Source organism: Oryctolagus cuniculus, chromosome 11 (genome assembly GCF_964237555.1).
Source record: "Oryctolagus cuniculus chromosome 11, mOryCun1.1, whole genome shotgun sequence".
Classification (NCBI taxonomy): Eukaryota; Metazoa; Chordata; class Mammalia; order Lagomorpha; family Leporidae; genus Oryctolagus; species Oryctolagus cuniculus.
Window position 1 is genome coordinate 74,173,665 of NC_091442.1, and position 23,312 is coordinate 74,196,976.

Genomic DNA, 23,312 nt, shown 5'->3' on the forward strand with positions numbered 1-23,312 from the left:
TCTAGATGAAACCAAAAGACAGGTATTCATTCAAATTTCATAATAACTACTTTCAGCTTTATTTAGGTCCAAGTTGACTGCAAACAATTCTGGCACTGAGCTAAAATGTCATTTGAAAAAATCAGTTTAAAGCATTGAAAATACTTTGGGTCATCTCCAGGTAGTTCTACAGAAAAAGAACTATGACTCCTTTTTAAAGGAGGTGGGGGGCAGTAACTGAAAACAACTGTAATGTCACTGGGACTGAAAGAGTACACTGCAAGTTGTAGACACTAGAAAGTGTTGAAAGTAGTATTTTATTGATATATTACCTAAGAAGCTAGAAAAGGAAAAAAAAAAAAAAAAGCTAGTAGCAGCAATTTAGTTCCTATAAGACTTTTTATATCAAGGTTGTTTAAACTGGGTCTGTTGAGATTAGTCAGACAGGACCATGTGGGTTTCAAAGAACAATGTGCCTGTAGTAGGACCTCTTTTAGACAGTTAGGTTGCTATGGGGTCTACACATCTTACCTGTTTTCATATCTAACAAATTGTCAGATGTGAATGAATTTACACAATGTCAAAGAACTTTAGGAAGTTTGAAAAAATGCACAGGTTTCTAATCACGTACAAATTCTACAATATTTAGGCAGAAGTGGAACTTTTTTTTTTTTTTTAATTTATTCGAGAGGTAGAATCACAGACAGTGAGAGAGAGGTCCTCCCTCCACTGGCTCACCCCGCCCCCCAAATGGCCGCAACGGGTGGAGCCGCACCCATCTGAAGCCAGGAGCCAGGTGACTCCTCCTGGTCTCCCATAGGACCCCAAGCACCTGGGCCATCCTCCACTGCCTTCCCAGGCCACAGCAGAGAACTGGACTGGAAGAGCAACCGGGACTAGAACTGGTGCCCATATGGGATGGCAGCACTGCAGGTTTAGGATTAGCCTAGTACGCCACGGCGCCGGCTCTTGGAACATAACTTTTGAAGGCCTTCTTGGAGACCTTCAAAAAAGTGTTGTGGCCGGCGCCGCGGCTCACTAGGTTAATCCTCTGCCTTGCGGCGCCGGCACACCGGGTTCTAGTCCCGGTCGGGGTGCCGGATTCTGTCCTGGTTGCCCCTCTTCCAGGCCAGCTCTCTGCTGTGGCCTGGGAGTGCAGTGGAGGATGGCCCAAGTGCTTGGGCCCTGCACCCCATGGGAGACCAGGATAAGTATCTGGCTCCTGTCATCGGATCAGCGCGGTGTGCCGGCCGCAACACGCCGGCCGCGGCGGCCATTGGAGGGTGAACCAATGGCAAAGGAAGACCTTTCCCTCTCTCACTGTCCACTCTGCCTGTCAAAAAAAAAAAAAAAAAAAAAAAAAAAAGTGTTGTGGGGCCCCTCTAGGTGAAGGTCACTAGATGAAAAGCAGAGATCAATTATATATGACTTTTACTACCTGTGGAAAGTGGATACAGCTTTTCATTATCTACCTTCAAGATTCAGACAGAAAAAAATTGAAAAATTCTTTCCATATTCAAGGCAGATATCTCAGTCAAGCACTGTGTAACTACTACTGAGGAAGGTTATTGTGAGTGGTGGTGGAAGTTGAGAACAAGGGCACAGTGCAGCATGTCCTCAGCTGTTCTGTGCCCCTGTCCCCCACATTGAAATGCGCAACTATGGAACACTTGCACAAAGTGTGTGCATACTTTGGTGGCACATGGAACAGAATCCAAAACCATACAACAAAACACCTCCTGCAGCTCAGCTCTACCACCTACATTTAGAAGGATTCCTGTTAAGAAAGATAAAGGTATAGACTCAGTTGTAAAATTGTGAGAGGCAAAAAGAAAAATATCAGAAATGTCTGTTAGTATTCTGTCTTGTTTTGAATAGCTCTTGTTCCATAATGTTGTGTGTTAATAATTAATGTTAATTTACACAAAGAGGCAATGATATAGCTCATATCCAAAAGTTCACTAAAATTCTATTTCCCCTTTCTTCCATCACACTAATGTTCAGATATGAAAGCCAACTTAAGGAAATAATGACGTATCCATGAACGTGAGACAGCTTTAACTGAGACTATTAACCCTGTTTTGTATTCTAGCCACATGTTCCCACTTTTTCAACAACCTTGAAAAATAAATATTTGAACTACAATCTTCAATAAAGTCCCTCTACATTTGTTGTCAGTCTTAATCACCTTTTGCTTGTCTGCTTAGTGCCTCTGGCTCTTAGATGTTGCACCTGGAAATTCTTGCTTATTTTATGATGTAGGTTTATATGGCCTTTAATTGAAAGCAAACCGCCTTAGATAATCCAGTGACAACAACGTTACAAGGTCCACTTTCCGTTAAAAGGCAAATAGAAATATTAAGCTGTTCTTTAAAATGAAGAAAAACACATAAAAATACACTTTAACCCACCACTCCCTTTCCTCCTACATAGACACAACCCCATAGCCTAAAACGCCTTTTTTTGTGTGTTTTTTCCCCACAGTGGGTGTGGGAGAAGCAAGGGATTGTAGTTCTCAGTGACTAGTCTTTTTTTCTTTGTATGACATTTCTCTGCCCAAAGAAAATACTTAAGTCATACAATATGTTAAACACATTAAATTCATGTCACTACAATAACTATATCAACTTTAACCTAAAGTTTAAATTATGTGTTGAAAGCACCTCATTAAAAAACAAGTAAAACTGAATATAGAAGAATAACAGGTACTTATACCTCCTCATCCTTAAACAGTGTTTACTATTTTTATGTGTAGGTTATAATGATCTGTAAAATGGCAGGAAGAAAAGGTGACATAAGAGGACACCCTGAAGGCAATATTTATAAGATATGGTTTTAAACAGCAATGTGACAACTGATCAGAAAGGAAAGAGGCCCTTTTCCTGCACAACTGTGCACAACATGTGAATGGAGACCCCTGGAACTGGACACACAAGTGGAGCTCTGCATACACCAATGCCAAAGACTCTAAGTGGCGTGACAGTCAATGCCAATGGAATTGTTAACACAACAAAAGTTCAAGCCTTAGCACTATCTCCTAAAAACTGACAACTTCAATTAACATCAAAACTGTTGTGCTATGGGAGAACAGTCTAGAACTATTTCTCCAAGCACTTAGCACTTTTAAAATAATCAGAGCAGGAGAGAGTTAAATAGCTAAATGTATATACTTGAAGAAGGAATACTCCTTTGGGATTACCATCTTCCATCCACATATTTTTGGTTTTAGAGAAAAACCAAGATTCCAGCTTTCTTTTTGTTTAAATGAGAGATGCTATGGGTTCCATGCTTGACTCCACCAAACAGCACTTACTAGCCAAATATGCTGCTAGGCACTAAACAGGGCCTCAAAATATGGTTTTATTTTGAATAGGCAATATAAAAACTTAAAAAGATGTACAAGTTTGCTTTGTACTTCATGGAGCTGCTGCTCTGCCTCCAAAAATTACATGGTATGTGGCTATAAGACCAGATTTGTAGCTGCATTTGTGTCATTAGTAAGTTTTGGCCCAACATGGAAACAACCCAATATGGACTGCAAACAGAAAGCAAAGTGTCTTTTATATTTGGTCATATTGACAATGTAAGACAGTATGTCAAGGAGGGCATTGTGGTGTGGCAGGTAAAAGCTGTCCCCTGTGATGCCAGCATCCCAATTTGTGTCCTGGCTGCTCTACTTCTAATCCAGCTGGGATAATGGCCTGGGGACAGCAGCAGAGGATGGCCCTAGTGCTAGTGCCTCTGCCACCTATGCAGGAGACCTGGATGATTTTGACACTGTGGTGTTTTTTTTTTTTTGTTTTGTTTTTTTTTTTTGTTTTGTTTTGTTTTTTTGACAGGCAGAGTGGACAGTGAGAGAGAAAGACAGAGAGAAAGGTCTTCCTTTGCCGTTGGTTCACCCTCCAATGGCCGCCACGGCCAGCGCACCACACTGATCCGATGGCAGGAGCCAGATACTTATCCTGGTCTCCCATGGGGTGCAGGGCCCAAGCACTTGGGCCATCCTCCACTGCACTCCCAGGCCACAGCAGAGAGCTGGCCTGGAAGAGGGGCAACTGGGACAGAATCCGGCGTCCCGACCGGGACTAGAACCCAGTGTGCGGGCGCCGCAAGGCGGAGGATTAGCCTAGTGAGCTGCAACGCCATACGGACATTGTGGTTTTGACAACAAAGAATTTAATGGCATTGCAAACCTACCACTGTCCTCAGAACAGGACCTAACTTCTCATGGATTAAAAAGTCACTGGATAGGCTGGCGCCGCAGCTCAACAGGCTAATCCTCCCCCTTGTGGCGCAGGCACACCAGGTTCTAGTCCCGGTCGGGGCGCCGGATTCTGTCCCGGTTGCCCCTCTTCCAGGCCAGCTCTCTGCTATGGCCCGGGAGTGCAGTGGAGGATGGCCCAAGTGCTTGGGCCCTGCACCCCATGGGAGACCAGGAGAAGCACCTGGCTCCTGCCTTCGGATTAGCGCGGCATGCCGGCTGCGGCAGCCATTGGAGGGTGAACCAACGGGAAAGGAAGACCTGTCTTTCTGTCTCTCTCTCACTGTCCACTCCGTCAAAAAAAAAAAAAAAAAAAAAAAAAAAAAGTCACTGGAATTTTTTCTTCAATGGAAAAGCAATTTCAGTACTACAAAAGTACTAATATAATTATGATGAATATTCATATCCCTGCTTTAAACCCTTTCCCACAGTGTGAAAAGTGAATAAAGACAGCACCATTTTTTACAAAGTTAACTTATATTAAAAATATTTTTGTATATAAACAATTTTTAATACTACAAAGTAGTATTTCAATACAAAGCAGTTCAAATATTAACTGTTCTTTAAACTGTTAAACTTTATTATAAATTAAAATTTCTTTACAAAAAAAATTGCACATAATATTTGATCACTCTTAGGTTCTGATGCACTGGCATTTGCAATAGTTTCTTTAATCTTCAAGTTAAACAGTCTCGGCAAGGAGTCCAGAGCGTAGAAAGGGCAATAAACAACCCTGTTAGAGCATTCAAGTGCAACTAGCAGACTTGTGGCCTTGGCAGTTACACTTTCCTTAAGATGGACTGCTTAAGTTTTAAATCCTGAAATGAAGAATCTCAAAAGATTTAAAAAGGAGGAACTAAAAGGGACTGCCTGCTTTTTTTTTTTTTTTTTTTTTTTTTTTTACTGTAAACACAGCCCTGGCAATTAAATCCCAAACAAGAATCTCTCAGGCATCAGAGAGTGTCAAGTGAATCAGGAATAGCACAACATAAAGGAAGGGGGAAAAGTAAAAAAACAAAAAACAAAAACAAAGTAAAATTAAAATAAATGTCAGTCACTTTGAGGAACTATACTTACGTACATGATGTTATGAGAATCTGGCAGGGCCTAGAAGCAGGCCAAACAGGAAGTTCATTTATCCAACCGAAGAGGATCATGTTCATTGCTTCTGGTTTCGAGGAGAGGATTTTGAAGGGGGCTTGATATGATCAATAATGCTTGTCTGCTTACACAGACCTTAGCCAGGGATCAGCCTAATCTTGAAGAATCATTCAAATAATTTTGGCAATTATTATAAGGACTTAGAACTGACTGCACCCAGTGTTCAGTGATTCTTGCTTTCTGTTTTGTTACTGTTTAAATTTAAGAGCTCATTTAGGCTGACTCCAATCTCTTGGCACTTGGAAACTAGTTTTCTCAGGTTATCAGTTTTACCTCCTTCTGATGCTTCAAACAAGAGTTGCTGTAAAAGACAGGGAAGCATAGAAGTAAGACTTAGCTAGAGTTTGAGCATTACCACATCAATGGATATGGCACATGCAGAAAATTTATAGGAAAACATCAAGGTAAAATAAAAGATAAAAAGCATTACATCTTTCCATAGTGATGCACAAAGAGGTAACTTCTGTAAGGCTCTCTGATATAAACGGTGGACCTATAAGATAGAGTACACACACAACTTCATCAGAAAACATGATGAAAAACACATTCATAATTCTATCTGTTTAAAGAATGGTACTTCACAGTACAACCTTCAACACAAAATGGTTGTACTGGCTTTAGAATTCCCAAACATTTAACAGTTGGTGGAATGTTAACTTCTTTTCTCTAACATTTTTAAGTTGAGAAGTCAACAAAACGGGTTGAATACCTTTAACAAAACAAAAGTGATTCATCTAATATTCAATCATGGCTCACCTCTCTTTGTCCCTTTAGAACAATCTCAGCAGCAATGGCTCTAAGGGGAAAAAAGGAATATAGAAAAGGGAAAAGAAAAGTTTATATATCTTTGAACAAAATGAAACACCACCACTGGCAGAATACTGACTGTGGGAATCTGAGTACAAAACTTCCTGAAAGTAACAGGCTATACTTCCAAGGAGGGTAACCTATAGTGAAAAGAAAAATTCAACAATTTTTATCAACTTTACAAGAATAAAGCAGACCAGTGTTTTGAACATAAGTAATGTTCATGAGGAAAATACTCATAATAATTAGTGAAAAATACCTGGCTCTAACATCTGTTAAAAAAATCAGACCGTATCAGGGGAAATCTGACCTTTCAAAACAGATGGTCTTATGATGTCTGTTACAGTTTTTGTTAACAGTACTGCTATCTAAATGTTCTCCTTCAAGGTAAATTAAGCCTATCATTTTTGGTTTTGAGGCAATTGTTAACAAGCACCCATTGAACTCTTGGTATTAAGACTCAGCAAGTGCCCAGAACAAATGTAAGTTAGAGTAGAGATCTGTCCAGGAAAAAAATAGATGTCATTTCAGATTTACCTGTCTGCAGCAAACCTTATAAATAAAAGCAATAGCTACAAAAACATGTACATGATTGTTGCATTACATTTTCCAGGTGGCCAGGCATGTTGGAATATTATATGTAAACATCTTGGCTTGAAGTTTCAGAATCTGAACATTGCTTTCTTCCCATTCATGTTGAAGTAGCCTGTAAAGTACATTCAGGAAAATCAACAAAGCATTACAAGTACAGGGAATCCCAAATGTGTTCTTTGAGCAGAATGTCTGAAGAGACACATCAATTTTGGTCCACTAAATTTCCTCAAGATCATTCAGTAAATATTTGTAGAATGCCTATTCCAAAATACTCTGGGACAGCAATGTAGAAACTAGCAAGAGGTCCAATCAAAATTTATGTATATTTTCAACAAACTAAAATAAGGTCCAGGTATTCCCACAGGACACTGAAGCATTCTCTCCAAATAACATTCCCTCCAACTCTAAATTTTAAAGTTATGATTTAATATACTCGTATTAATTCAATTTCCTGATATTTTTCTTTCACAGAGTACAATCTTGAATGTTTCTTGAACTAAAATGTAAATAAATGACTAATTATTAAGTTCTCTATTCTCCTGAAAAGAAAAAAAGACAGGGATGACAACAAGGAAATAAGCACCAACACACAGAAGTGGGGATTTACCACAAAATCAACATTTAATCTATATTCTAAAACGCTTAGCATATTAGAAACTAGCCAAAAAAAAAATCCAATTTTCTATTTCACATACTCAAAAGTGATATTTTATAATACAAATTTCTATAATTAGCTTCTACAGATTAGTATATGTGCCAAAATATTTAATTATAACACACTAAGGTTATTTCTGTGACAATAGGAGGTCTTTGAATTTAAAAAAAAAAAAAAAAAAAAAAAAAAAGAAACCTCTTATATCATTTTCCCTACATGGATGCAAAGTAGAATGTAAATATTTTGAAAGATAAGAGAACATTTGGTAAATATTTCATAAATCTTAGTATCCATAAAACAAACTTTTAATCAATTACAAGATAAAACTGATGCATTAGGAATGACTGCACAATTGGAATCCAGATGCATAGCTGTTTGGGAGGCCTTTTTGAATAAAATAGCACAGTTCTTGAGAATGAAAATGGGTTTATAGAGAATCCAAAGAAATGCTCAGAAATCTCCTTATTCTAATTGGATGTAGAAGTCCTTAGATCACTGCTTCTCAATATGTTTTGAGGGCTCAAGTTCAGGAAACTATATTTTAAGTGAACATCTCAGGAGAATCTAAAATGTGCTAATATTTGAGAGCAACTGACCTGTGGAAAACTCTTAAGTAATATTTCCTTGCCACGTAAAACATAATTACTGCTTAAAATGCATATGCTAGTGACAGATGGTATGTGCTTAGGGAATACAGATGACCTTTACTTGAATGATTTGCCTCTTAATAACCTGCAGTTTTCTGAAGCAACCAGTTCGTTACCCTGACTTTTGTATGAATAGTTAAATATTGCTTAACAACACTGAAATCATAGTATATATTCATGAGCAAATAGTGGAAGAACAGACTATTCTTACTAAGTTTTAAAAAATATTTTTAAATGAAGTCTATACTATTGAGCTGAGAACCAAAAGCAATGTAATTTTTCTTACCTCAGTGCAAGTCCAGAATTAGTTGGCATAATTGAGCAAAACCGTTCCAAGGTTTTGGAATGCTGGGTCTTTGGAACACAGCTCAAATAAAAGAAAATAACCTGTAAAGGGTTGAGGGGGGGGAAAAATGAATGCAACTAAAATGTGAAATCCAATATCCTACATGTTTTAATGAGAAAACCAAAATGGTCTTTAAGACATGAATATGTAAATTATAATAATGCATGATGCTGTGAGTTATAGTTCCTACCATTAATTATATTAGTGACTTTCCAAATATGAATTAGGGAATATGGTCTAGTGATGAGAGCCATGTACAGAACACTGACAAGAAGCCAGAAGTCCGGGTTTTCATTCCTGAGTCTACCTTTACTTGCTGTATAGCTGGGCAAGTCATAGGGCTAATAATACCTGCCACATCTTGCTCATGGAATGCCCGTGTGTAAATGACTTAATGTCCATAAAGTGGTTTGAGATCCTGGGGTAAAGAATGGCATAGAAGTACAAAGCATAGTAATTGGTTATCCTGATTAGCAACAAAACCACCCCACCAAAAAAATGAAATACATATTTTTTTGGACTAGATTGAATTTTAGTAGGAGCTCTTAGCCTATTCCACCATTCAGAGGGAACTCTGAAAATGGAACAAAAAAATCTGCTTTATTATCTAGAATAAGATATTCTTTCAAAAACATCAATCTGATTCTGCTCATAGAATTCTAAAAGGTGCCTAATTTTAGCTTTCTTATACCCTGTTTATAGCTATAGTTGATGAAATTTTAACAAAAAAACAGTTACAACATATAAACTCATTCTTTTTATTTTGAAGCTATGGAATTTTTCACTCAGTAAAATTTTTAATTACAAGTAAAACATTTACAAATATTTTAACAAAGGATTTGAATCCTTTGATCTCTCTACTTTAGTATGTATTAAACACTTCAATTTTGCTTTCATGCTAAATTTTCTTAAGTATAACATAAATAATATTCACACTCCATCACAATAAGCCTTAAAGGGCTCCATTCCTCGACTTTGGAGAAATAAGTAAAAATTATGGTCAAGAGTAACAGTGAATGCTGGGAAAGTGGGCCTAGGAAAAGCTCTCGATATAAAACAGTAGTTTTGCTGTCATTTTTAAAAGTACCCATGTTTTCTACAAATATCTAAGAAAAAGAGTTTTCAGTTCTTACCCTATTATGAAATTCATAGTTGGACCAGTAATCAGCACTGCTAAAAGGAATGGGGTATCGGGCAGGGACGGTAATCAAACATCTATTCACTAAATCAGTAAAAAATTTGAATTCCTGGACTTTGTTTCTGGATCCAGCAGCTCTATTATTGGCAAAGACAAGATAACTGCCAAAAAGAAAAATATAATAATTCAGAATAATTAAGCCAGTTAATTCTCTTACCAAGAAAGCTGATTACCTCTTCCCCCCACCATATCCCCTTATTCCAAAATCCCATTCTTATTAAGAGGAACTAAACTTACTCCATCCAAATCTTCTGTACTATATCACATCTCATGGCCACCCCTAATGCTGCCTCATATGCCTCCACTGTCTCTTTAATACTTGATTGAAGAGGATGGCAAAGACTGTTCAAAAAATGAAGGAAAATATATGTCTATAGTTCAATTCTATTAGGGAAAGGAAAGGAATGACAAAGCACATTTTATATATTATATGTTACATATATTATACATTATAGATATATATCTATATAATATAGATATTGATCTACAAGGGAACTCTTTAGAATTTTCTTCTCTAATATGTTTTAAACCTTAGCACCTTTCTCAATTTTACTTTAATGACTTTAACACTAATTACTTTTGACAGTATAATTCAGTAATGAACACTAAATGCATGTTTAAAATGAAACATTTCTGTCTCCACCTAAGAAAATATCTCACCAGTAAATCAGCCACAAATAAGGGATTTGGTGGTTAAACATGTCATCATCAAAATTCCCTTTAAATAAACAGGCTGGAATGTCAAGTTGTCCTGGGATATTTAAGAGATACCTGAAAAAACAAAACAAAACAAAATTGCAAATTTTATTTGAAATTGTTACTATGCACACACAGATTACAAATAGAAAAAAGAAACCTTGAGTTTCAACTTAAATTTTAATGAAATATTTTTATGAAGTAATGAATTCCTTCTCATATGTATACTGTAACTCTTTAATCATACTTCTAGGATCACATATTTATTTCAAAATTTCATTGGTTTATGTCTATTCAAACAACTCCTCTCCTAAGAGTGAATTTTTATTTTATCTCCAAAATTAGGCAAACCACTATAGCCATGTAATTAAAAATAGAAAAGGGTAAACAAGACTATCAAGTATCTGAAAATTTTCCACAAAATCTGCACTTTCTTATGAAAAATTTTAAGATTTACAAATACTGGTATCTGAGAATCTTTCATATAAATCCATACATGTGTATTTTATTTAGGTTTATTAAGCCAGTTGTCAAAATGAAGTCCATGCCCAAATAAGGTTAGGAAATACCAAAAATTATAGCCCACTTTAGAAAAGTTACAACATTTACTAGCACATTAAAGGTTTTAAAAAGTCTATCCATAAAGAAACTTGAGTTTGGTTAACATAATTTTCCTCCCAATATAACTGAATCTGTATATATTTACCAGCAACTTCAAGAACAGCATTTTTAAAGGAAATACACTGATCTCAAAAAATGACAATCTAGTATAATGATTTACAAACTGAATTTTAAAATGATAGTAAGAGTGGGGCCGGTGCTGTGGCGCAGTAGGTTAAAGCCCTGGCCTGAAATACCAAACACCAGCATCCCCTATGGGCTCTGGTTCTAGCCCCGGCTGCTCCTCTTCTGATCCAGCTCTCTGCTATAGCCTGAGAAACAGCAGAAGATGGCCCAGGTCCTTGGGCCCCTGCACCCTCATGGGAGACCCAGAAGAAATCTCCTAGCTCCTGGCTTCGGATCAGCACAGCTCCAGCCATTGCGGCCATCTGGGGAGTGAACCAGCAGATGGAAGACCTCTCTCTCTGTCTCTACCTCTCTAACTCTTTCAAATAAATAAAGTAAATCTTAAAAAGAAAATGATTGTAAGGGCAAAGTTTTGATGGATTGCAGAAGCTGTATGGGGGGGGCAATCACAAGAAGTAGGAGGACTAAAAGTCAATTTAATAAGTTAATTTGTCATAACTAGCTAACTCAGCACGAATTACTGACTTCTACAAATTTTAGTTTTCTGAATTGATATTGAGGCAGGTCAAAAGAGATGACTTCAAATATAATCTACATAAGACTACAATCCTTAGCTAACTTAGGTAAAGGGAATAGAATCCCCAAGAGTTAACTTCTCTGGCTATGTATTTAATCTTCAAAGTAACTAAAAACACAGGAAAATCACCTCATCTGATTCTTTCTGCCTCTGATGTTTTAAGAAAATACACTTATTTTATGTGAAAGAGAGAGATCTTCCATCTGCTGGTTTACTCCCAAATGCCCCCAACAGCCAGAACTGGGCCAGGCTGAAGTCAAGAGCCCTGAACTCAATCTGGGTCTACCGTGTTGGTGGTAAGAATCCAAATACTTGAGTCATACCTGCTGCCTCCAAAGCTGCACATCAATAGAAAGCAGGATAGAAAATAGAGAAGCCAAGACCTGAACCAGGCATTTCAATACGGAAGGCAGGTGTCACAAACAGTGTCTTAACCACTGCACCAAAGTGCCCACCCTTTGGCTTATGATTTTTTTTTAAAGGTTTTACTTGTTTATTAAAGAGGAAGATTTACAGAGCAAGGGACAGAGAGAAAGGTCTTCCATCTGCCAGTTCACTCTCTAAATGGCCTCAACAGCTGCAGTGGGGCTGATTTGAAGCTAGGAGCTTCTTCCGGGTCTTCCACATGGGTGCAGGGGCCCAAGAACATGAGCCATCTTTCACTCTCTCCCAGGCCATTAAACAGAGCTGGATCAGAAGAGGAGCAGCCGGGATTCCCATAGGGAATGCAGGCGCCAGAAGTGGAAGCTTAGTCCATTACATCACAGCACCAGCCCCCCTACCTTTTTTAAAAGAGCTTATGATTTTTATATTAAATGCCATACACACAGTTGTCAGAATTCAACTCCAGGTAAATATTATGGTGCTAAGCATTTTGTTTTACAATTTCTACTAATGAAATTTTAAAAGTATCTTGAGCCTATTAAGAGCACTGATTTCTCTCACTAATACATTCTGACTATATTTAAAAGAATCTAAGAAGACAAGATGATTTAAAAATAAACAAGAAAATTTGGAGGCAATCCATCTTCAGATTTTTATTGTTATTTATTCTACTTAATTAATCTGACATCAAGAATATCTGAGGATCTTTGATGAGTTACCAAGGCAGAAACTGGCTGCACATTCTTTGAAGCTAAACCAACTACCTCCACACCTAAGGGAACACCAGAACCAGCAAGTCCGTATACAGACTGTTCAGACCTGAAGTAGTCCTCTGCCTGAGTTGAGAAGGGGCTAGTGCTGTGTCATAGTGAGTAAAGCCTTCTCTTGCAGTTCTGGCATCCCATATGGGTGCTGGTTCAAGGCCCGGCTGTTCCTCTTCCCATCTCTGCTATGGCCTGGGAAAGCAATAGCAGATGGCCCAAGTCCTTGGGCCTCTGCACCCAAATGGGAGACCCAGAAGAAGCTCCTGGCTCCTGACTTCGAATTGGTGCAGCTCTAGCCATTAAGGTCCATTCGGGAGTGAACCAGCAGATGGAGCCCTTCTCTCTGCCTTTCAAATAAATAAATAAATAAATCTCTCTTTAAAAAAAAAAAAAAAGAAAGAAAGAAATCTAATCTGAAAAAAAGTTAAAAAGCCTGTAAATTCTTTACAGAACAGTTTCTTTTCTAACTTGCATTTAAAATTATTTTGTTGGTAATTAATTGCAAAATATTCATCTGGATGCAACAGACCAGAATTTCAGGAATGACACCAAAATCACAGTATCAATAAACGAGAAAAACATTAAGATACAAGTCTGGGCAGGAATAGTGACCTTAAATCCCAAGGAAAATTGTCATGTTCACTGGAGCATTGTGACACAGCAGGTTAAGCCACTGCCAGCAACACCAGCATTCATATGAGCACCAGTTCAAATCTCGGCTGCTACAATTCCAACCTAGCTACCTGCTAATGGGTCTGGGAAAGCAGTGGACGATGTCCCAAGTATTGGGCTTCTATTACCCACGTGGGAGAACCAGATGGATTAGCATAATGTCTGGTTTCAAGTCCTTGCTCCATTCCTGATTCTAGCCTTCCATGAATGCATACCCTGGAATGGTCAAATGATTGAGTCCTTGTACTCACATGGGAGAGTTGGATTGAATTTCCTGCTCCAACCCATTTGGTAAGCGGACCAGTCTGTCTCCCAACAAGTTAAAAGCCTCCCCAGATTATCACTCTTTATGTTCTGTAAGAACTCTCAGCAAAGCAAACACACACAGTAGATAACAGAGCTCTATATGGTTATGGCGAAACTGACAATCAGAAAAGAATCCTCTAGATCTTCTTACTCAACAGTAGTTCAGAAACTAGAGCAGTTTTCTTCAGAATTTATTTATTTTTTTTTTTATTTATTTATTTATTTTTTTTTGACAGGCAGAGTGGACAGTGAGAGAGAGAGACAGAGAGAAAGGTCTTCCTTTGCCGTTGGTTCACCCTCCAATGGCTGCCGCGGCCGGCGCGCTGCGGCCGGCGCACCGCGCTGATCCGATGACAGGAGCCAGGAGCCAGGTGCTTTTCCTGGTCTCCCATGGGGTGCAGGGCCCAAGCACCTGGGCCATCCTCCACTGCACTCCCGGGCCACAGCAGAGGGCTGGCCTGGAAGAGGGGCAACCGGGACAGAATCCGGCGCCCCAACCGGGACTAGAACCCGGTGTGCCGGCGCCGCTAGGCGGAGGATTAGCCTAGTGAGCCGCGGCGCCGGCACTTCAGAATTTAAAGAAAGAAAAAGGCATCTGAGCATTACTTACATCTACTTTATTAGTCAAATTAAAACTCCAGTTTTCAAAAACTACTGATATTGCCTCAGTATAAGTTGCTGTCATATCAAGTGCAAAAATTAACAATAACAAAGTAAAAGAAACAGTTCCTATGATAAAACCAGCCTAACTTTTGCATAGTAGAAATTCTTTATTCTTGCCTCCATTTACACTACTCCTTAACAGCTCTGTGTTAGAGTATATAAATCAGTTAAAAATGTAATTAATCCATAAAGAAATTAGTCTTTCCATTGAACTGTACTCTCTTTAATTTTATACAAATCAAGAGTTCTAGCACTTACCTAAACAGATCCAAATTACTGTATTTCTCAAACCCAGGCTTAAAGAAGGAAGCAATAAATTTCCGCAAAAATGGAAGAAGATTATCGCCTTGATTCTATTTAAAAGAGAGGGAGAATAATATTCACCAGGTTAACAAGACTTAATTAAAATGTTTAAAAGGGTGGTGACTGGGTACAGGAGTATAGCTGGAGAGAAAGAGCAACTTGCAGTGTTGTACAGCACAGTAGGATTAACTATAGTTGAAAATAATTGGCTATTTCAAAATAATAAACTGTGAATGTTCTCAATACAAAGAAATGATAAATGTCTGAGATGACAGATAAGCCAATTACATGACACAATCATTATACAACGTACATGTAATGAAATGTCACACTATACTCCATCAATATGCACAGTAAACTGTCATTAAAAATGTATTTTTTTTTTTTTTTTTTTTTTTTTTTTTGACAGGCAGAGTGGACAGTGAGAGAGAGAGACAGAGAGAAAGGTCTTCCTTTGCCGTTGGTTCACCCTCCAATGGCCGCCGCTGCAGCCGGCGCACCGCGCTGATCCGATGGCAGGAGCCAGGATCCAGGTGCTTTTCCTGGTCTCCCATGGGGTGCAGGGCCCAAGCACCTGGGCCATCCTCCACTGCACTCCCTGGCCATAGCAGAGAGCTGGCCTGGAAGAGGGGCAACCGGGACAGAATCCGGCGCCCTGACCGGGACTAGAACCCGGTGTGCCGGCGCCGCAAGGTGGAGGATTAGCCTATTGAGCCACGGCGCCGGCTAAAAATGTATTTTTTTTAAAGAAGGGAAAAAGTTTCAAGTGAGGAAAACACCCTAAAAATTCACTAATTATATTGTGCTTGTTAGGTGGATGTGTTCTGGGACGTGTTCAGATAATTTCCATATTCTAATCTTTGAAGTAAGTTCAACTAATTATTAAATAGCTTAATATACAACATGACCACGCCTTAAACCATTTACCAATTATCTGTTGTCTATTATGTGTTTGGCAATGTGATAGGTGTTGGGAATAAATATGACTAAGACATGGAACTTGTCCTTAAAGAAATATGAAACACAAAAATGTTGTATTTAAGAATTATGAGTCATTTTTTACCTGACAGATGAAGAATTTGCACATATGATAGAAAACCTCTGCATTCTGTGGATTTTTTTCAAATGCAGTAAGCCACACTGCTCTGGCTTTGTCATTCTGATTTGTTTGCAAATATAAATTGGCAAGGGCTTCCAAAAACTGGCAGTTCATGGGACAGGATTCCAATAAATGTTTACAAAGCTCCACTGCAGTCTCATACCTTAACAAGAGAAAAACTGATAAACATCGGACACTATCAATTTTTAACACAAAGTTAGCTGCTTGTGAATTAAGTCTTACCTCTCCAGGAGCTGGTGCAGAGCAATCATGTTTGTGTAAAGTGGAAGGCAGACCTCTATTCTTTCTTCAGCAATAAGGCTCTCATCTGTGCAAGCTTTCACTGCATCTATCCAAAAACATCACAACATGACTCAAATGTGAAATAAATTACTTGAGTATGCTACTCCAGGTCTAAGATGATCTATTTATTTGCTTACCCATCATCTTATCATCTTTACTGGAGTTTTGATTTTACATACAGACGGTACTCCAGTATCTCCAAACCCCTAAAATTTAATCACCTGCCTTCATTTTACTGGTAGCACTAGAATAATCTGAGCACTTGCATCTAGCAATGTTTTCTCTTAAAAAAAAAAAGCGTTTCTGCAATTATCCTAAATATCTTAAAGCTGATCAAAAAAAAATCACAGAAAATGAATTACCATTTCATATTTCCCTGCCTACTAACTTCAAAGGAAGTCCTCTCTACTGCTTGATACCCACTGAAATGTCTCCCCCAAGCTAGAGCCATCCCTTACTCCTTCAAAACAAACTCGTCCACTTTATTTGATTTTGCTGCGTATCCAGTTTTACTTTACCCAACTGTCATCATTTTCTCCTTGCTCAATGGCTGTATGACCTCCCAGATTTGCATCACTCTTAAAACTGCGCTTGAAGTTCACTGATGAAGATTCATATTTAATCAAACCTTTTTTTTGGTATTCTTATTTTTTTTCTTTTTTAGTTTTTTCTTTTTCTTTTTTTGTTTATATTTTTTCTTAGATTTTTTTGTATTTTATTTTGCCTTTTTCTTTTTTATATTCATCTTTTTTATTTTTCTTTCTTGTTTTTTTGTTTGTTTTTTGTAATTTTTATAATTTTTTTATTTTTTTTATGTTAACAACTCTTAAACCCATTTATTTTTATCCACAACTGTCCACTTGTGGTCCACTTTCTTATTTCCTTCTGCCAACAATTATTTCCACTTGGATGACCAACGACATTCTCAAACACCACCACTATTAACAAAATTGGTCTTTCCAACTTAACAGTTTTCTCTCTCTTTTTTAAAAAAATATTTATTTATTTGAAAGCCAATGTTACAGAGAGGCAGAAACAGAAAGAAAAAACAGGTCTTCCATCTGCTGGTTCACTCCCTAAATGGCTCCAACAGCTGGAGCTGCGCTGATCTGAAGTCAGGAGCCAGGAACTTCTTCCAGGGCTCCATGCAGGTACAGGGACCCTAGGACTTTGAGCCATGTTCTACTGCTTTCCCAGGCCATAGCAGAGAGCTGGATCAGAAGCGGAGCAGAGCTGGGACACGAACCAGTGCCCATATGGGATGCTGGCATTGCAGGCTGCGGCTTTACCCTCTATGCTACAGCTCTGGCTCCTCCAATTTAAGAGTTTTTCTACTGCTGACACTTTCTATTTCCAACTCGGAAAATCATCTTGGATTATCCATTTTTTTCTTCCCTGACGTTAAATATGTTTCCTACCTCTCTAAGTGCCTAACAAATTCTGTTTTCCAGTTTACTTTTCTTGTGCCTCAACCATGGCCATCATCTTCTTGCTGGCTTTCTTACCTACTAATTTCTCTTCAACCACATGCTCTAATTCTTTTTTTTTTCTTTTTCTTTTTTTTTTTTTTTGACAGGCAGAGTGGACAGTGAGAGAGAGAGACAGAGAGAAAGGTCTTCCTTTGCCGTTGGTTCACCCTCCAATGGCCGCTGCGGCCAGCGCACCATGCTGATCCGATGGCAGGAGCCAGGTACTTCTCCTGGTCTCCCATGGGGTGCAGGGCCCAAGCACCTGGGCCATCCTCCACTGCACTCCCTGGCCACAGCAGAGAGCTGGCCTGGAAGACGGGCAACCGGGACAGAATCTGGCACCCCGACCTGGACTAGAACCCGGTGTGCTGGCGCTGCAAGGTGGAGGATTAGCCTAGTGAGCCACGGCGCCGGCCCATGCTCTAATTTTTAAAGCATCTCCACTGCCATCAGGTTTACCACTTTTCAAGTTCCTAAAAATGTAATAATCCCATCCCATCCACCAAGCTTATTCCCTGCTATTATCCAGCACAGACTTCTCTCTTTGATAAGGATTCTTCCTTCTTTCAAGTTCAGACCCATTGCATCAGTTCCTATTTGTTGCTTTTTACTTACTTAGTTCCCTTAACAGTAATGTCTTTTTTCTTCCCTTCCTCTCTACATTGGGCTATTCAATAAGCATTTCCTAAGCACTTAATACACTGCCAGACATCATTATAGAACTTTGGGAAATACATAAATAAGAATATCCATCTCTGAGTAGATTCACTATGCCACATCACAGCCATGCTTCAAGATTCAACTCCAAGTTTCGATTCTTCTATGAAGAATTACTTGATAGTGCCAACATACAATAATCACTTCCCTTTGAGTTCACAGCTTATACCAAATAACCTATAAGTCACAGATCTTTGTTTCTTCTGTAGCATACAATTTGAACCATATACTAATATACTGTTATATGGCTTTATATAGTAATAATTATGTCAAACGTATAGATTTTATCTTCTGACTAGGCTATGTACTTCTTTTCAGGAAGAACAGACTCAATAGTTTGTAGTGTTCCACAGCAGATATATCAATTTAGTATATAATAGCAATTAAAGTCATTGATGGAGAAAGTATTGCTGAGTTAAAAACATATGGCCTGGGGCCGGTGCTATGGTGTAGCTGGTAAAACCGCCACCTGCAGTACTGGCATCCCAGATGGGTACCGGTTCAAGTCCCAGCTGCTCCACTTCAGATCCAGCTCTCTGCTATGGCCTGGGAAAGCAAAAGATGGCCCTCAAAGAAGGAGGTACCTTTCTCTGAAGGGAGGAGAGAACTTCCACTTTGACTATGACCTTGTCTAAATAAGATCGGAGTTGGTGAACTCAAGAGGCTTCCATAGCCTTGGCAACTCATGACAAGAGACTAGGGTGATTACTGATGCCATAAACAAGAGTGTCAATTGTTAAATCAACAACAGGAGTCACTGTGCACTTACTCCCCATGTAGGATCTCTGTCCTTAATGTGTTATACTATGTGAATTAATGGAATAACTAGTACTCAAACAGTACTTTACACTTTGTGTTTCTGTGTGGGTGCAAACTGTTGAAATCTTTATTTAGTATATGCTAAATTGATCTTCTGTATATAAAGATAATTGAAAATGAATCTTGATGTGAATGGAATGGGAGAGGGAGTGGGAGATGGGATGGTTGCAGGTGGGAGGGAGGTTATGGGGGGGGAAAGCCAATGTAATCTAAAAACTGTACTTTGGAAATTTATATTTATTAAATAAAAGAAAAAAATTAAAAAAAAAAAGACAAAAAGAAGATGGCCCAACTCCTTGGGCCCCTATACCCGCGTGGGAGACCCAGAAGAAACTCCTGGCTTTGGATCGGCCATCTGGAGAGTGAACCAGCGGGATGGCAGACCTTTCTCTCTCTCTGCTTCTCTGTAACTGCCTTTCAATTAGATAAATCATTTAAATAAAAAGAACATATGTCCTTTTAAACTTAATGAACTAAAAAATAGTATCTGCTTACTGGATTCAATCAACTCACCAAACCTCTATGATACATATTATCTACATATTTAACTGTTATCTTTTACCAGAATCAGAAAAGTAAATGAGATAACAGAGTAGTACGGTTCTTAATTTTCAAAGATATGAATGCCAATTGTATTTTAATTCAATCCTTAATCTTATAAACATTCACACAATAAAATGAAATTACATCTTGTGACACAAATTTATTCCACCTAATTAAGAATAATAGGCAAACTGCTACTCTAAATATTGATGTTAAAATTTATACTATATAATAGGTGATGCTATGAATACTTATACTTACCTTCAAACACTGCTAGCAACATGTCAGGATTAGTCTTTACATCTTGAATTACTTGCCATGGCATCACAAATAATTCTGTGCTAACAATTCTTGAAGGATTTGCATTAGAAGGATCATAAAACTTTGAAGGGAGAATGTTGAACTCAATAAGATGTATGTAGGCCAGCCATGCTAAACATCGATCACTTGTTTTAAGGTATTCAGCTACTATTTCATCATTAGTGGACTTTAATGCATTCTAGGTAAGACAAAAAATTTTTTTTAACTTTTTTTTAAAGATTACTATTCACAGTAAAATTCAAATACTAATGTAAAGAAGACTAAAACATATTTCTTTGGAGTAGTTCTAAATATCTGAGAATTGAGTCACTAATTTTCTTGATTAAAGATCTCTAGAAGTGTCAATACTAGGTTATTCAAACTTTATTATACTAAAGTTTATGACATAATTAATGAAAGACTAAATTTTGAGTGTATTTTAAGTGTCCTAATATTTAAAATCCAGTAAGATAGACAAAACAGTAAAATAACAAAAAACCCTACATCCATGAAGATGACTTTCATTATTAACTGATTTTTTCCCCTTATGATTTGAAACTTAAAACTTATCTTGGAGGTACTTAACATATAATATTTTTATTTAAACCTTATGAGAACTCTAAAGATACTACTATCACCAAGAAAATGAAAAAAGTATAGTTACCCAATGTTATGTAACTTACTGGGAAGTGGAAAATAAGAATTTAAACCCAAAATCTATACTCTCACCATTAAGCAAAAAATACTACCTACAATATTGTAGGCTTTTTGTTTTGTTTTGTTTATTTATTTGAGAGGCAAAGAGCGAGACAGAGAGAGGGGAATCTCCCATCTATTGGTTTACTCCCAAAATGCTCTCAATAATTGAAACAGGGCCAGGCCAAAGCCAGAAGGCAGCAACTCAATCTGTCTTCCATGTGTGTTACATGAACCCAACCACCTGAGCAATCACCTGCAGCCTCCCAGGTTGTACATTATCAGTAAGTTGGAACTGGGAGTGAGATGGGACTTGAACCTAGGCACTCAGGAATGGAATGTAGGCATCTCAAGAGTTGTTTTAAGCACTATACCAAATATTCACACATACTCCCACTTGCAATCCAGCCTCTGTTTTAGGCCTTTTAGAATTTTCTACAAAATACAATTAAGTGCTATAATACATGTTTACCTGTAAAATCGCAAGTGCACTTTGACATCTTCCAGTAAATATGTGTAGCTGAACTCGAAACAAAAGAGCCTCTAAAAGCTGAAAGGATAGAATATCTGATGCTTCCCGCTTGGCTGCTCCCATCAGAAACTCCACCATTCTCTCACAAACATAATCCTTTTCTTCAAAGGTACTTTCTAGGTGTAGAAACTACCCAAAGGGGTTTCATATAGTTAATCCTGCTTTAGAAAAATGAGCCAAAACTACAGATTTTCACATTTCATTAAGAAACTGTCTCAAATAGCAAGTCTTCATTTTCTACAGAAAGGGTAATTATAAAAATGTGTAAATCCATCTTCCAGTACTATAACCTAGATTTCTCCTTCTATCACATGTTGTAAAGTAGAATCAGATTAAAAAGAAAATACAGATGTACTCTGAGAGGCATCACTAAAGCAATTTCATTTTTCCTTTCTGCGAGTCAGTAGGTAATCACAACAAGACCATGATGGATACTCAAAAGTTCCCATGTTTATGCTCACAAAGAATTTGTGTCGCTTAGGTGTCTGACTGTATTATTAAAAATTTAAGACAGCATTTATATTAGGAAAAGAAAGTAAAACACATTAGAGACCAAACAACTTATAGGAAAATTACATCTTTTAAATATTTCACAACCTATAAAATCTTGTAATGAACAACAGCATTAACTTTGGCTCCAGGTCAAAAATCAAGCATCCCACTTACACTGTCCAAATCTATTCACTATTTGACTTCATAGAGTAGGAGTTAAAGCACTAAGCTCATTCACCATAAGGTTAACCAGGTATCTCTGATTCACAATTTTAGCTAGCAAATAAATGATAGAACTGATAGCAACCAATATATGTGTAAATTTAAGAATTTAACAGTTCTTGAGTTCAGCTGAAAAAGTTTGGCTGTTAATGAAAACTTTTTTTATTTCATAAACACCATTATAGTATTATGTTTGGTAAGAACAGTTGGGCAAGAGTTGACAGTATGAATTTCAGATTAGGATTATTTTCATTAAAGTAATAAGAAAAGTCAAAATGTTACCTGAAATTTGTAATTTTTATAAAATATAAAAAGTTAAAAGATATTTTCTTGGTTACTTTGCAAAAGTACACTTAATTTTACCCAAATCAAAACTGTGTAAGAACAGGTAAGGGCAAAATATTTAATGATACTGTATTTGTTTCCTTACCAATAAAGTTACTAACAAACATCACCTCATCACTAAATATTTTTTTCTTGCTTAGTCTAAATTAATCCCAACTTATTTACTATCAATATTTAAGAACACCTAAAGAACTATCGGGACACACACACACACACACACATAACTATGTTATCTTTTCTACTCACAGTCCAAAAGCTTTGATAATCGGGAGCATATTCAACAGCTGTTTCACACATTTCCTGCACCTCTTCCTTGGTTCCTCTTTTAGAGAATAATCTGAGGTAATGGCACCAAATTTCTGGATTGTCTTTGTTGTTTTCCAATGCTCGTGCCAGGACATTTAAAGCAGAATCTAAGGATTCTGAACATGGCCTACATGTTTAAAAGAAATAGCAAGCATTCTTTAAAAAGTGCTTGAAAAGTTAAATAGTCTAATGACTCAATTTTTAAAATTCTATTTTCTGTTTGAATCTGTTAAGAAGTCAGAATGACTTAAAAAACAGGGTAATAAATTAGGATTTAAAATCACATCTGTCCTAAAAGATCCAGATTTCCTTTTTAAGTGGATATTCAGTAAGCATTTACCATAGATAAAAACGTGTTATAAAACCACTAACATTATCAACTTCAAATGTGCTTTATGTCCATATTCAGCAAGATCTTTTATGATTTACACTGTTCTAGAACAGGAAAAGCTAAACAACTCTCTCTTCAAGGCCAGCTACTGCCAGCACAAAATATCAAAGCTTTCAATATAATAGTTCTTTTCAACGGTCAAGGGCTTGCTATCTCTTGGAGAAGATAATTTTCTCTCATGATCCTATTCATAAAATAATGTACAGTTCTTTTGGCCTTCACTCAGTAATGAGTCAGAAAGAAAACACTATAACTTACCCCATTAACATGGAAATGACACATAGCAAAGTTAAATAGCACCATAGTCAGACATGTGTT

General features: G+C 37.6%; 1 protein-coding gene across 2 annotated transcripts in view; it reads right to left on the reverse strand.

Annotated features, from left to right (window-relative positions):
- Window positions 1–4,792: 4,792 nt before the first annotated feature.
- ZFC3H1 (zinc finger C3H1-type containing) overlaps window positions 4,793–23,312 on the reverse strand; it is a 55,886-nt gene continuing 37,366 nt past the window's right edge. Inside the window, exons 22-35 of one of the 2 annotated variants that reach the window (XM_002711333.5) lie at window positions 22,544–22,730; window positions 21,179–21,367; window positions 19,972–20,209; window positions 16,103–16,208; window positions 15,824–16,022; window positions 14,716–14,810; window positions 10,309–10,419; window positions 9,886–9,990; window positions 9,584–9,749; window positions 8,391–8,491; window positions 6,813–6,914; window positions 6,158–6,197; window positions 5,832–5,894; window positions 4,793–5,702 (exon numbers count right to left, since the gene is read on the reverse strand). In XM_002711333.5, coding sequence (XP_002711379.2) covers window positions 5,565–5,702; window positions 5,832–5,894; window positions 6,158–6,197; window positions 6,813–6,914; window positions 8,391–8,491; window positions 9,584–9,749; window positions 9,886–9,990; window positions 10,309–10,419; window positions 14,716–14,810; window positions 15,824–16,022; window positions 16,103–16,208; window positions 19,972–20,209; window positions 21,179–21,367; window positions 22,544–22,730 — 1,840 coding nt within the window. In that variant the 3' untranslated portion in view covers window positions 4,793–5,564. Of the gene's footprint in view, window positions 5,703–5,831; window positions 5,895–6,157; window positions 6,198–6,812; window positions 6,915–8,390; window positions 8,492–9,583; window positions 9,750–9,885; window positions 10,033–10,308; window positions 10,420–14,715; window positions 14,811–15,823; window positions 16,023–16,102; window positions 16,209–19,971; window positions 20,210–21,178; window positions 21,368–22,543; window positions 22,731–23,312 lie in introns of those variants that run through there. The other variant, XR_011380164.1, reaches the window with a different exon arrangement.